The sequence below is a fragment of the Lactuca sativa genome, chromosome 2 (assembly GCF_002870075.4).
Source record: "Lactuca sativa cultivar Salinas chromosome 2, Lsat_Salinas_v11, whole genome shotgun sequence".
NCBI classification, from domain to species: Eukaryota; Viridiplantae; Streptophyta; class Magnoliopsida; order Asterales; family Asteraceae; genus Lactuca; species Lactuca sativa.
Genome location: NC_056624.2, coordinates 213226472 through 213241144, shown reverse-complemented (window position 1 = coordinate 213241144; position 14673 = coordinate 213226472). Strand labels below are relative to the sequence as shown.

At 31.4% G+C, this 14673-nt stretch overlaps 3 protein-coding genes and 1 non-coding gene across 4 annotated transcripts; 2 read left to right on the top strand and 2 right to left on the bottom strand.

Moving 5' to 3' along the window:
* Positions 1-3325: 3325 nt before the first annotated feature.
* Positions 3326-6365, top strand: LOC111912212 (uncharacterized). The gene is made up of 9 exons (XM_023907935.1): positions 3326-3333; positions 3492-3569; positions 3670-3926; positions 4001-4011; positions 4077-4289; positions 4375-4503; positions 5659-5665; positions 6153-6229; positions 6273-6365. The coding sequence occupies exons 1-9, from the start codon at positions 3326-3328 to the stop codon at positions 6363-6365; spliced, it is 873 nt and encodes a 290-aa protein (XP_023763703.1).
* A 918-nt stretch (positions 6366-7283) lies between these two features.
* TRNAK-UUU (transfer RNA lysine (anticodon UUU)) lies at positions 7284-7356 on the bottom strand. Its single transcript has one exon. It is a non-coding gene; the product is annotated as a tRNA-Lys (tRNA).
* Positions 7357-7729: 373 nt separating this feature from the next.
* On the top strand, positions 7730-11271 carry LOC111912260 (histidinol dehydrogenase, chloroplastic). Its single transcript, XM_023907983.3, has 15 exons — positions 7730-7934; positions 8426-8537; positions 8671-8708; positions 8839-8960; positions 9051-9103; positions 9200-9272; positions 9372-9473; positions 9547-9648; positions 9737-9808; positions 9891-9953; positions 10036-10137; positions 10231-10341; positions 10414-10584; positions 10671-10761; positions 10862-11271. Exons 2-15 carry the CDS (start codon positions 8428-8430, stop codon positions 11137-11139), a joined length of 1488 nt encoding a protein of 495 aa, XP_023763751.1. The 5' UTR covers positions 7730-7934; positions 8426-8427; the 3' UTR covers positions 11140-11271.
* Positions 11272-11502: 231 nt separating this feature from the next.
* On the bottom strand, positions 11503-13400 carry LOC111912261 (uncharacterized). Its single transcript, XM_023907984.2, has 8 exons — positions 13124-13400; positions 12883-12985; positions 12689-12796; positions 12483-12592; positions 12289-12396; positions 12149-12194; positions 11937-12068; positions 11503-11774 (listed from the first exon to the last, which is right to left on the bottom strand). The coding sequence occupies exons 1-8, from the start codon at positions 13330-13332 to the stop codon at positions 11691-11693; spliced, it is 900 nt and encodes a 299-aa protein (XP_023763752.1). The 5' UTR covers positions 13333-13400; the 3' UTR covers positions 11503-11690.
* Positions 13401-14673: the final 1273 nt, after the last annotated feature.

Here is a 14673-nt window from a genome sequence, read left to right as displayed (position 1 = left end):
CTTAATGGTTTTTAAGGCAAAAGTTTAATTGGTTATTATATTTTAAAATTCAAAAATCTATTTGTAATTTTTGGGACGTTACAATTTCAGAATTGCTGAAATGTATTTTTGAAATAGGTTATAGTTTTTGATAAGAGTTTTTGGCTATTTTATAATATGTTGAATTCTGTCCAAACAAAAGGGAAAAATGTTTTCTGGAAATTCTAAGTTTAAGTAATTACATTGGTGTTTAAATGATTTTTGAAATGTCACCATCTATAGTGGAATGATTTCCTAAGTGAACTTTATGGATGCTAACTCCATTGAGTGATGGATTGACATGAGTGCTACCTGTCATGAGTGCTACACATCGTTTTTCCCTCATTTTCATTATTACAGAATACGACTCAATAATCATTCTTACAAAATAAGAATAATAATAAAAAGTTTATAATAACCTTATAGAGATTTAATTTGTGAGAATGTGCGAGAACGACGATAGTTATGTAAGGTTGAATGTATTTATATTATTAAACAACATATTTTCTTTGTCATTCTCATATAATAGTACTGTCCACACGTCCACACAATAGATGTCAATCCACATTTGAATCTAGCTCTCTCTCTCTCTCTCTCTCTCTCTCTTTGTGTGTGTGTGTGTGTGTGTGTATATATATATATATATATATATATATATATATATATATATATAAATGATAAAGCGCAGAAAAAACTAATTATTAGTTTTCACTTCTTTGTAGTTTTGGAAAAAAAAAGATAAACACAATAATTCTCCGAATATACAAAGTAATTTATGTTTTATACTGGTTGTAGTGAAAAAAAAAACATATTATTATTTTGTATTTAAAAAAAAATATTATATACCAATCAGCTTGTTTTAGAAAATATAAATTCTTGTTTTTCAGAAAAAGCTAAAAATATCATACCAAATAAACGCTTGTAAAAATTATATAATAATAATAATAATAATAATAATCTCTATACTAATAAAAGAGTAGTTTTTTGCCAAGTGTCACCATATTTTAAATTTTAAATTTTAAATTATTGTTTTCATTAATTCACAAATAAAAAATATCTAATATATATTAATAATTAATTTTATATATTTATTTGAATCAATGATTATAAGTCCACATAACTAATAAAAAATATCTCTTAAATTAATAATTTATTTAAAATAACTTATTAATAATTTTGAATTTTTATTATAAAAGTTTGATTAATTTTATAACCGTGGTTCCCACGGGTTATAAACTAATAATAATAATAATAATAATAATAATAATAATAATAATAAGAATTTTAAATGAAACGCAGCTAATTTTCTTTTTCTTATGAAAAATACCAAAAGTCCCAAATCTTTTACGTTATACATTCCAAAAGAAGAGTGGGGTCGAAAAAGCACCGCCAAATTCATTGTTACGGCGCTCCGCCACTGAGTTGCTGTAAGTATATCAATAATTCATTGTTTTATAGTTGGAAACACGAACTTCATAATCATACCTTATTTTTTGATTATTGATTGAACTCAACATGTTCCTGCTTGACAAATGAGGGTTATTTGTTTTTTTTAATCATTCATTTACTTTGAAGATCGTACTACCATTCTAATATTCACTTTATAGGCAATTTTTCACAAGGGATAATGTCATAAAAAGCCTTAAGTTTGGCAAAAAATGTCGGTTTTACCCTTCGACAGATTTTTGGTTCGTTTATGCCGCAAATTTGTCATTTTTTTGTTGGTTTTGCCCTTGTTACCTGCAATAGCAGGTTTCCAGATTATTATGAATTATTTTTTTGCGAAAAAACCCTTAAGTTTACAAATATTTTGCAAAAAAAAACCCTTAAGATTATAAATTTTTTTTGAATATATTTCTTAATTATGAATTATTTTATATTTGTTTGATATAAACTTTTTATATTTAAATTTTTAAAAAAGTTACCTAGTTTTAACAAAATTTAAATATATTTCTTAATTAATACTTCAACTTTTCAAAACAAAATTAAAAAAACATTTGTTAGTTAATAATTAATTATGCTAAAATAGTTAATATGAATAATATGGTATCAAGTATTCAATATATTTTGTACGTAAATATATGTTATTATTATTATTACAAATATTTTATATGTTTAAAAGGTTTGTATTTCAGAAATACTAACATATCATATTTTTTTATATGTTTAAATACATAATAATATTATCACTTTTTTTATAAAAATACCATAAACATTTTAAACATCAAAAATAAATATAAACATTTTAAACATATAAAATATAAATATATTTGTCTAATTTGTTATATAAATATATTTATTTTTATAAAAAAAATATGATAGTTTATTATTTCTGAAATACAAATCTTTTAAACATATAAAATATTTTTATTTTTTTTTTAAAAATTAATTGAATATAACTAATGTTAATGTCATATTATTATTAGTTAACAGACGTTTTTTAATGTTGCTTTGAAAAGTTGAAGTATTAATTAATAAATATTTACATTTTGATAAAACTAGGTAACTTTTTTAAAATTTAAATATAAAAACTTTATATTGAACAAATATAAAAGTTACCGTACATAAAGCTTAAAATATGTTTCAGTAGAAAACTATTTAGTTTTATAAAATTTTGAATATATATTTATATTTTATATGTTTATAATCTTAAGGGTTTTTTTGCAAAATATTTGTAAACTTAAGGGTTTTTTCGCAAAAAATAAGTCAGAATAACCTGGAAACCTGCTATTGCAGGTAACAAGGGCAAAACCGACAAAAAAATGACAAGTTTGCGGCCGGATAACTCACACCATAACTATATTGAATATATTGAATAATAATAATAATAACATATATTTACGTACAAAATCACTACAAATATTTTGTACGTAAATATATGTTATTGTTATTATTATATTGAGTGGCCGGATAACTCACACCATAACTATATTCATAAATTTGTTATTAATTATAATATAACCTTTGTTTATATGGATGTCGTGTTGTACAGTGGAGTAATTTTTGATGTATTTATATTTGTACGTTTTTCATTTTTTCAATAGCCTCAAAGAGCAATCAATTACGTGTTACTTTTTTTTAAGGTCAATCGATTGTATGGACAATTTTTTTAATGATTATTTCAATCAAGCTGTCTCTTGTTGTTTTGAATAATCCTCCCTTCAATAGAAAGAAATTCACTCTAAAATCCGTAAATTTGAGGATATTTGAAATTGTTAATTTGCAAGGTTGTGCAAAATGGACGGCTGTTATTTGATTAAGTAAAAGTGGATTATCAAGAAAATGGAGAATGTTGTGAAAACTAAAAATGGGAATGTATGAAGCAATTGATGCCAATAATGTTTATTGAACTAATTTAGGGTGAAGAAGGTAAATAAATGTTCAATAAATACAAATGCCCCAAATGAGTAGTTATTTGTGTAAATGCTTTTCTTTAGACCACTTTTGGTTATTTAAAGAGTTTATTTATGCAGTTTCATGAGTGTTATGGAAGATTGGTTGGTGTCACTCCATGCAGAGCTTGAAGAGAAAGGTATTACTATACCGGAGAGGTACTCTCAGTTATTTATATTTATGTAACAATGTTTTTCCCCCAATTTATTCAACTGACAAGAATTATGCATTATTTTTAAAACTGGATGATTGGTGTAGGCTTAATGAGGATGAACTTCATATATTCCATGATGCCTCTGGTGGTGACTTTGCAAAGTTTTTATCATCGGTTGAAAAGACCATTCAATGGAGGCGTAAATACACTATGCTTTCACAACAAGAACTTGATGACTGGGGCAATTTGGTCTTTTGGCATGGATCCGATGTAATGCAACGACCTACCCTTGTTATACGGATTGGACTCGCAGGTTCTACTTTGGATTCAGATGACCAAGCAAAGTTTGCTAGAGCAGTCGGTATGTAATTAATGCAGTAGCTACTTCCTCATAACTTTTCTATGTTTTTTCTATTTCATTATCTTTATTGGTAGTAACATTTCGTGTAATTTATTTTGGTGTTTAATCAAATGTTTGAAACCATATATATTTTATATATAAGTTTCACAGGTCGAATACGGGGTTGTAAATTTGGTTCATCCGGAAAATCCTCAGATTACTGTTTTGTTAGATTGTTCTAGACTATCCCCTTTTGAATTCCCGCTACAAACATTTAAATCATGTGTGGCTCTTCTTCAAGATCATTACCCGAACAGGCTTGGATGCTTACTTGTTGTACGAGTTCCCTCTAATGCCAAAGTCATGACTCAAACTCTTTACCAAGTAAACATGTTTGTCACTTTAATGTTTTTTTCCCCAATTTCATGTGGCATAGAAAATTCTACATTTTGTTTTGTTAATGATAAAGGATTTGAGGCCTGGAACAATGCGAAAGCTGATATTTGTGGAGGCATTTGATTACAGAAGAGTTCTTTCAAGCTACTTTAAAGACATGCCGGATTTTCCAACAACCGGAGAAGAAGCTATTGGGGGGCTTGTCATTCTATGTTTATTCATTGGTCTTCTCTTATTTTTATCACATTATTTTCTCTAGTTTATGCTCTGATTATGGTCATTGTCAAGTTAACAGAGAGCATGCATATTCTTCCATAAAATTATAAACACAATTCCAAACAAGTGAAACAAAATTATCAGAAGTTTATTGTCATTATTGCACCTTTTCAATCAGGGTCGTTCCAAACATATTTTGGGCATAGGACGAGAGAAAAAAATAGGCCCTTAAAATACACAAATGTCATCAAGTTTTTTTTTTTTATAATAAATCAATAATTAAAAGAAAATTATTTGTACTATCTTCTAAATATAACAATTTCCATAAAAACTTTGGACCCTTTTAAATATGGGCCCCGGATGGTCGCCCCTATCGTCCATCCTCTGGGATGAGCCTGTTCTCAATGTCATCATATACATTCATGATCTCTTCTCTCATATAACAAACAATGGTTTGGTTTTAGGTTCCATCACCTATTTTTGGAATGTTCTATTGTAAAGGAAGTAGCAACATAGAGGAATACAAATCGGATCTTGGACACTTACAAAGGTCCAGAAGAGTGCCAAACTGAAGGATTATGACTTGCTTGTAGGATCCTTACTTCCTTCTTCCAACCCCTTCCTTCTTTGGCTCCAAAAAAGCCACACTAGTTCACAAATAAGAGGGAAAGATGATTAGGGTTCTCAAGGGTCGATATGGGGAGTTGGAGGCTGATAAAAGACCACCCCTTGGGACTTAAGGAGATTATATAGGGTGCAAAACCCTGAAAATTAGGGTTTTCTTAACTAGCCGTCAACACGCCGTGTTGCTCCATAAAAACGTCGTGTTGACTTTAAAGAAAGCTGCATTTCTTCAATTTAGACACGCCGTGTTGCTCCATAAAAACGTCGTGTTGACTTTAAAGAAAGCTGCATTTCTTCAATTTAGACACGCCGTGTTGGTTCCTCCAACACATTGTGTGTAACCCTAGAAAGAGCAACACACTTTTATCTTTTTGTGTATATTATAACTTCATGCTTTCATATCTCTCTATTACATCGTTATATTTTTTGATTTTTTGTTACTAAGGCATTGTACTCTGAAAAATCTAGCCTTTTATAACATTGTAGTTTGTATTTTGAATTTTGTTTTTCTTATTAGGACATTGGTATGAGTATGTAGATTGTTTCAAGTAAGAATAAGATAGATATTTGAATAAAGTAAGTTGCATTGAACAAAAATAAGGATTGCTAGGATATTCAATACATATGGTCCAAGAATGAACATCAATGATGGTTGTGTTGTTAGCAATTTCATAGCTCAAGCAATCCGGTAACAACATAATACACCTACCTACCTACCTTTCCGTCATCAATCACCCACATTACATCTTTCACTTTTACCCCTCCCTCCCGAAGCTTGGGCTTGGGGCTTGTTTGATCTCGACATTAATATGCAAGAATGAGGCATTAACTGTTCAGTCACCTGGAACTTATACTCGGAGTTTTTGTTATGTCTCTGACACGGTAAGCTACAACTACAACCAACCAACTTGTATATTCTTATACTTACATTGCAATTCAAACTTCAAAGTGGATAACTTCTTTTTATGTTTACCAATTACCATGTTTCTGGTCTAATAAAACTTATTGAAGGAAGCCATACAGAGCTAATCAACATTGGAAATCCAGGTGAATTCACCATGATTGAACTTTCTGAGACTGTCAAAGAGGTTAGTTACTTAAAACCGTAATTGGTCTTTTTTTTTTTGTTAGAACAAACCAATACATGCAAATGCAGTGAATGCCAATGATGATGGGTTGGTTTATTTTGCATATGCAATTAATCAACCCGAAAGTAGAAATTAAACATGTAGACAACACCGGATGATCCTCGCCAAAGAAAGTCGGTGATTATCAAGGCCAAGGAGTTGCCAGGCTGGGAACCAACCATCAATTTGTATGAGGGCCTACCTATCATGGAACAGAACTTCCCACAGAGACTCCTTAGACTCACCAACAAACCATAACACCCTCATTTCATTTCACTTCTTAACACACACACACACACATATTTTTCCTCACATTTTCAGTTTTTAAAACCATGTAACACCTCTTATCTATTTACAAATAAAATGCCCCAACCTTAATTTCATCATTATTAAATGCACCAGGCCAGGCGTTGAGGTTATTATCACTCAAATTTAAGAATCATTATTTAATAAAAACCAACTCATAATCAACTCCAAAACAACAACAACAAAGAATGTTTAGTAAGCCAAGAGATTCACTTAAGCTTAATTTCATCAACAAAACATTCAAACAAAAGGACTTGTTTATATTTTTAATCAGCAGAAAATAATGTCAGACCTTAAACAATATGTGATATTAGGAATTCACCAGAAAAAAAAATCTACAGAAAAGTCCAAAATTTTTGAAAAAAATTTCAAAAAAGTCAAAAAAAAATTTGAATAGAAAATTCTCGATTATTTAATATTTTGCATAAATTAACAAAAAATCATTTTTTATATTTGAACAGCAGATTATATGATTTTCTCAAAATAATGAGAATTTTCTATTAAAAAAATGTTTAGGAATTTTTTCCAAGTTCAAGTCTTTTCTGTATAATTCCCAAAAAAAAAAAAAAAAAAAAAAAAAAAAATCCTTCAACAACTTTTTAACATACCGATCCATGATATTGAAACCTAAAGTTTTGATCTTTTGATATAAGTTTCAACTAAATTGTTTGTATGGGTCGACTCGATAAAAAAAATTAAAATTTATTCACGCCATCCGTGGGACTCGAACCCACGACCACGTGGTTAAAAGCCACGCGCTCTACCAACTGAGCTAGAACGGCAAGATGCCTTTTTAGATAATCATCGATATTTAAACTAAAACAAAAGTAAGTTTTTTTCTATTGAACAGTCATTATCACCTTTTTATCAAGTAAAATTAAATTATATTATTTTTTGCAAAAATATCAACGCTTCCATGGCTAATTTTATTCAAGTAAAAGTTGCTACAGTTATAATAATTTAGGGTCTGTTCGATTGAAATTTTCATAACCAAATGATAAGAAATTCAATATAGCCAATTTTATTATTAATCCTCACCAAACGAAATGTTATTTTTTTATAATTTAATTTTGTAAAATGTTCTCATATAACAAACGTTTTAGAAGTATAAGGGGGTGTTTTGAAAATAATCAGAATTTAATACCGTAATTTACTGATGTAAAATGCGACAAGCGACTCAAGCCGCATACCAAAAATACCCGACGAAAATCGACAACAAATCCGCAGTCCAGTTCCGCCGTATTCCGTCGCCCCCGGCTTCCTAGTCATTGGGGGTTTCGACGTCGCGCCACCTGGCCAGCGTTTTGTCTCGATCGTCACTCTTTTCTTTCATCACTCTTCAACACTTCATTAACCAATCGTAAGTAAAAGCCTTTACAAATGACATGCAGTAGGATTTACGAATCATTTGTTACTTAATTGATAATTTGGATTTTAGAGTTGACTTTGTGATTTTTGTTCTTAGTAACGGTTTAATTATTTATACAGTTAGCTGTTCAGCTGAATCCGCTAAATGTATACTTCCCCTAGAAAAAAACGAGAAGAAATTGCAATGTGTATACTTGGATTAAGAACATAATAATGTTGTTTGTGTGTATGCTTATTTTTATTTGGTTATGGACTTATAAGCTGGATGTTTTCTAGGGTAGATAACTGAACATATACTCTGTCAGCTGTTCGCATCCCTCCTTTTATCTCTATCTGTCTTCCATCTTAGGATGTTGAATTTTATGAATGTTTAAAGTAAAAATCAGTATTGCATGGAAAATATATCCATTTCTTTGTTCTCTGTACACTTAATTTCTTCATGATCTTAAATTAACAAATTACATGTGAAATGATTGTTTGCAGTAATGTCAATTGGAGCCTACAGTCAACTGGTTTTCAGTCAGAGCCCTGCTTCACCTCGATTTTGTTCTTTACACCAATCAACGATTGGCTCCTTCAGAGCTCTAGCATCCAGGTTTTTCTGCCAGATAAAATTCCCAATCTGTTTTTATTTGCCTCTTTAACCTTCTTGTTTGAGTTGGATTGATTGTATATATTCTTATATAAATGAACTGAATCCTAGTCCCTCTACTTTTGGTTGTCTACAGGCAATTGTTAAGTAAAAGTCACACAAGTTTTACACCAGGTATAACTAATACTGTATCACTACAGAGATTCTATAATTTATATTCTCTAACTTGCATTCACATGTAAATTGTATTAATGTGGAACAGTTTTCTTCTTCCAAAAATGTTAACCTATTTGTTTCATTGCAGTACGACTTTGTAACACTGTTAGAAGTGCAATGAAATCGTATAAACTATCTGAGCTTACACCAACTGAGGTTGACAATCTCAAGGCTCGACCCCGAATTAATTTCTCTTCCATTTTCAGCACAGTGAGTCTCTTTCTGTTTTTTTTTTTGGGAAAATGTCTTTCAGAATGCTTATATCTGGATGAATTACTGAACAAAATTGTTTTACTTCAGGTCCAGCCGATTGTTGATGATGTTCGCAACAGAGGAGATGCTGCTGTTAAAGAGTTACTACTTTTTCTTTTTTTTAATCAATGGAGTGTTTGAGTTTCTTTTTGATTAAATGTTTGCACCCAAATGATGTTCTATGTCTTGTTTTGCAGTTATACTTTACGCTTTGACAAAGTTGAATTAGAAAAGATTATTGAAAATGTGAATGAACTTCCAGATCCAGAGGTACTTGTATAAAGTATAAACACATCAAAAAGTGTGCATTTTTATTGTATGTAATATTTGGAATGATTTATGTCTACTTTTTTTTTTACCTTATTTCAGCTTGATGAATCTGTTCGTGAATCGTTTGATGTGGCATACAGCAACATCTATGCATTCCATGCTGCACAAAAGCCAGTTGAGAAAGTTGTTGAGAATATGAAAGTAAGTTGTACACATTTTACGAATTTAGTCCCTCGACTTTCAAGTTAATATCGTTCTTTTGTGAATTTTTTAGGGTGTGAGATGCAAACGAGTGGCAAGAAGCATTTCATCTGTTGGACTTTATGTTCCAGGTGGCACTGCAGTTTTACCCTCAACAGCTCTCATGCTTTCCATTGTAAGAAATAATAATCATCTCCATTATTAGTTTATTATATTTAAAGAAAATGGTTGTGATTTGAGATTTTGCATATTATGTCCACCAGCCAGCACAGATTGCAGGGTGTAAAACGATAGTGCTTGCAACTCCTCCCTCTAGTGATGGAAGCATATGCAAGGTATTTGTTTCCATCTGGATGAGTTAAGTTATTTTTATTTAAATTATTTACAAAGTTTAAGAGTGACAATGTCAATGTGCAGGAGGTACTTTATTGTGCAAAAAAAGCTGGTGTGACTCACATTCTTAAAGCTGGTGGAGCTCAGGTTCTCTACAACACCACACCATTTTTACTTTTTTTTTTGAGAAAATTGTTTTTTTTTGGGTGATAATTTGAAGCTTTTGTAGGCCATTTCTGCAATGGCATGGGGGACAGCAACGTGTCCTAAGGTTGAGAAGATATATGGCCCTGGAAATCAGTATGTGACAGCTGCAAAAATGATTCTTCAAGTATGTGATCCCATTTTGTGGAAAAATAAATAAATAATTAACAGATTTTATATATATATAAAAAAAAAACTAACTATTTTTGTATATTGACAGAACAGTGAGGCTATGATATCCATTGACATGCCTGCAGGACCATCTGAAGTGCTTGTGATTGCTGACAAATATGCTAGTCCGGTTCACATAGCTGCAGATCTACTTTCTCAGGTTACTTTTTCAAATATCCCGTTATTATTATTATTATTTATGGAAAATTGATGTTTAATTTTCTACTTTTAGGCTGAGCATGGGCCAGATAGCCAGGTGGTTTTGGTGATTGCAGGAGATGGTGTGGATATAAAAGCCATTGATGAAGAAATCACCAAGCAATGTAACAGTCTCCCAAGAGGAGACTTTGCTTCAAAAGCTCTTAGCCATAGCTTTACTGTATTTGCACGCGATATGGTAGAGGTTAGTTTTTCTTTTCTTTTCATTTTATTTTTTTATAATGTTTTTGACTTTTAACAACCTGAATCTTCTGGGTTTTCAACTCTCAGGCGGTTACTTTTTCTAACATGTACGCACCCGAACATCTGATCATTAATGTTCAAGACGCAGAAAAGTGGGAAAGTTTTATCGAAAATGCAGGTGAACATCACTTGATACATCTGCCATTAAAAAAATAAAAAAGCTGTGATTGGTAGTGGAATTTTTTTTTTTTATTTTTTTTTTTATTTTGGTTTTGCAGGGTCTGTGTTTTTAGGGCAGTGGACTCCAGAGAGTGTGGGGGACTATGCTAGTGGGACGAATCATGTGCTTCCCACTTATGGGTATGCTCGGATGTACAGCGGGGTGTCTTTGGACTCTTTTTTGAAGTATATAACCATCCAGTCTTTGACAGAGGAAGGCCTTGCAAAACTTGGTCCTCATGTGGCAACCATGGCTCAAGTGGAAGGCTTGGATGCTCATAAGAGGGCTGTTACACTTCGCCTTCAGGACATTAAAGCCAGACAACAGGTTGTTTGAGCTTTTGCTGAGTTGGGTTGTTTCGTGTTGTTTGTTTTTTGTATTGGCAGAATGTTCAATTTTGAGTTTGGATCAATCATTAAAACCCATAAATTTCAATAATTATGCATCTTTTCTTTATTATTAACAAAATCCATTGCTGTTTCTTTTTAACTTTAACGGATTTAATCCAGTAAGCTACAAAAATTATGGCTTCATATAAAAAAAAGGGTCGAGATAAATGTTTAAATCCTGACTTTTTAACAATTTCTACTTAGTTATTTTCCTTCCATTTGACCAAGCGTATCCTGGATTTCTCCTATTCTTTTTAACATTACTTATCCGTACAAAACTGAAGGAAAAATTAAAAAACATTGCCAGAAATGAAGCTAAAATTTGATCTCAAAATTTCTTTTCTGGTTCTAAAACTAAAGCATGATACATGTATTTGAGCTCTAATATAAAAGGGGAGGGGAAACCCATCTTGTTCACATACATACATACATCATTCCATTCCATAATCATTAAAAGTTAAAACATGAAAGGACATGTCAGGAATATGAATGATATCCTCAGGCTTTCCAAACTCGTACTGATCCATCCACTGATGCAGTCATCACACAGTTATCTTTTGGGTGATAACTAACGCTTGTTACCTGCCAACAAAAAGTAGAATTTGTTTGGTTACTACTCTTACCCAGAATACCAATCTACTTACATTGATTGCAGATCTCTTGTCTCATTATTACTATTATGTACATAATAATTTTAGAAAGAAAAGAGAAAAGAGAAAAGAGAAAAGAGAAGGTGTTAATTACCACTGAGGAGTGAGCACGGAAACTTGAAACCACAGATGCATCCACCAGATCCCAGAAAAAGAGACGCCCATCTTCAGATCCACCAACCACATGAGCATCACTATTGGTAAGACAGCAATCCATTTTGAATGACTGGTGAAAACACAAGTTCAAAACATTAGTTAGTTACTCTTAACAACCTAACCAAAAGCAACTCAAAAAGAGACACACACCTTGCATGTATGGCCTTTATATTCTTGTAGTAATTCACCACTAGTTCTGCAAACCAAACCAGAAGAAGAACAATTTTTATAGCAGACTCATCCTTCCTTTTGGTTAAAACTTAAAAGAGATATGTGAAGTAGAAATTCACCTGTCCAAAAGGCGCAGAGTAGAATCCAGACAACTGGCTAATACACAGTTACCATCGTTTGATAGAGAGATACAGTTTACAGGTTGCCCCAAATCATCAGATAATTCTCTGGAAACAGAAGAAACTTTAAAGTTCAAACATGCTACAAAGTTTTTCATTTCATAATCATCATGATTGTCACATGTCATACCTACCTACCAATCCGGATGTCAAATGTGCGTACAGTTCCATCAACACTTCCAGCAATGATTTCAGTTTTTGTTAAACAAACAGACATAACGCTGTCTAGAAAGGTGTCAATGATCTGTGAATCAATTAAAACTGTCATCAACTTTTGATATATAAAAAAAACTTAGTAGGCATGTAAATGTAGGAAAGGAAAAGGGAAAGAAAGCTAAACCTGAATTGGCTCAGTGCTGTGAGATCTACAGTCCCAGGCACGCAAGGAACGATCATACCCTGCTGATACAACAACAGATGAATATTCATTGAACTTTACAGCATTCACCTGCACAAAAATGGTGTTATATGATTGTGAAGTTATAAATATGTGTCATGTGATTGATAAATCGGTTTGTTGGGGGAATTACATACCTCACTGTCGTGACCTCTAAACTTTCGGATCACACGCCCAGTTGATACATCCCAATAGAAGACTTGACGATCACCACCACATGAACAGATTTTTGAATTATCTCTACAATCAAATAAATCATAACAAGGAACATTCAGCCGAATAACTAGGGTTAAGTATAATGAAGAAGAATAATAAGAAAACAAAGCATCGGAGGAATTTGTATGTGGATGAATGAACACAGTAGCTAGGATAACTTACGGTGTAACGTGGACGTCTCGAACTTCACGAGCATGGGCTTTGTAGGTCTTAATATGAATACCACGGTGAGGATTCCATAGGCGAATAGTCCGATCTTTGCCTCCGGTGAGACAATAATTTCCATCTTTGTTGAACCTTGCCGTTAAAACGGCACCTTCGTGCCCCTTCAACACCTGCGCCTCGTTCTTCGGTAAATCTTCGGCGCTCATCCTACTCCGGCGACCACCGTCACTGGCACTGCTTCATTCACTAGTGTAGGTGAGCGAGCGTTACAATGGAAAGAATTTGGACCGGCCTGGTACCTTATGCAACATGGGCTCTTGTGGACTTGTGCCTTATGAGTTGTGATATTGAATCTAGGGCGAAAATTGGCCCAACATACGTTGTTTCTTGGTTTTCTTTGTTTTTTATTTTCATTTTCATTACTTTAGTTTTTTTTTTTTATTACTATTGACCTTACTCCAATGATGTAGATGCAATGTTAGGGTGAGGTATACCTAAATGAATAACGTTGCAACAGTTGACATTTATGATTCGTTACCAGTTTATTCGATTGAAATACACTACAATGAAATTAAAAAAAATACCTAAAAATGTTTAATATTGATTACAACTAAACGATAAGCGATCTAAAAAGTAAATTGCTTAATATAGATTGTTATATTAGATAGATCTTTGAAACATATGTAAAATACATTTTTGTAATAGTAATGTTAACAAATATAAAGTTAACAAAATACATTATTATATACTACACTAGCTTATAACCCGTGGGAATCACGGTTATAAAATTAATCAAACTTTTATAGTAAAAACTCAAAATTATTAATAAGTTATTTTAAATAAATTATTAATTTAAGAGATATTTTTTATTAGTTATGTGAAATTATAATCAATGATTTAAATAAATATATAAAATTAATTTTTAATATATATTAGATATTTTTTATTTGTGAATTAATGAAAACAATAATTTAAAATTTAAAATTTAAAATATAATCATATTAATGAGGAGGTTTAATAAATTTAAAATGGAAAACTAATAGATTGAAAAGTGGCAACATATTAATTAAAATGTCTAATATGGTGACACATAGCAAAAAAGCTACTCTTTTATTAGTATAGATTTAATTTATTATTTATTGCTTTATTTTACAAGAAGCAAGGAGAAATGTGACATGCACCAAAATTACAAAAAAAGACCGACAAATATGTAACCAGGTCATTTTCGAATCCAAAAATATCCTATGATTTTTAACTTAGTTCACATATTTAAAGTCTTCACCAAAAATAAGAACACTTATACATGATAACTCATCAACATCAAAATACTCTTTAGGCCGAAAAATATATCCATCAACTCATCAACATCAAAATACTCTTTAGGCCGAAAAATATATCCATCAAATTATTTTAAGTATTCATTTTGTTCAGTTGTTCTGAAATAAATATAGCGATAATTTTCGAAGTTGTCTACACTCTACATATGAATCATGGATGCAAAATTGTTTATAACCATGATATATTTATTCATCGCGTGGATCTTGATT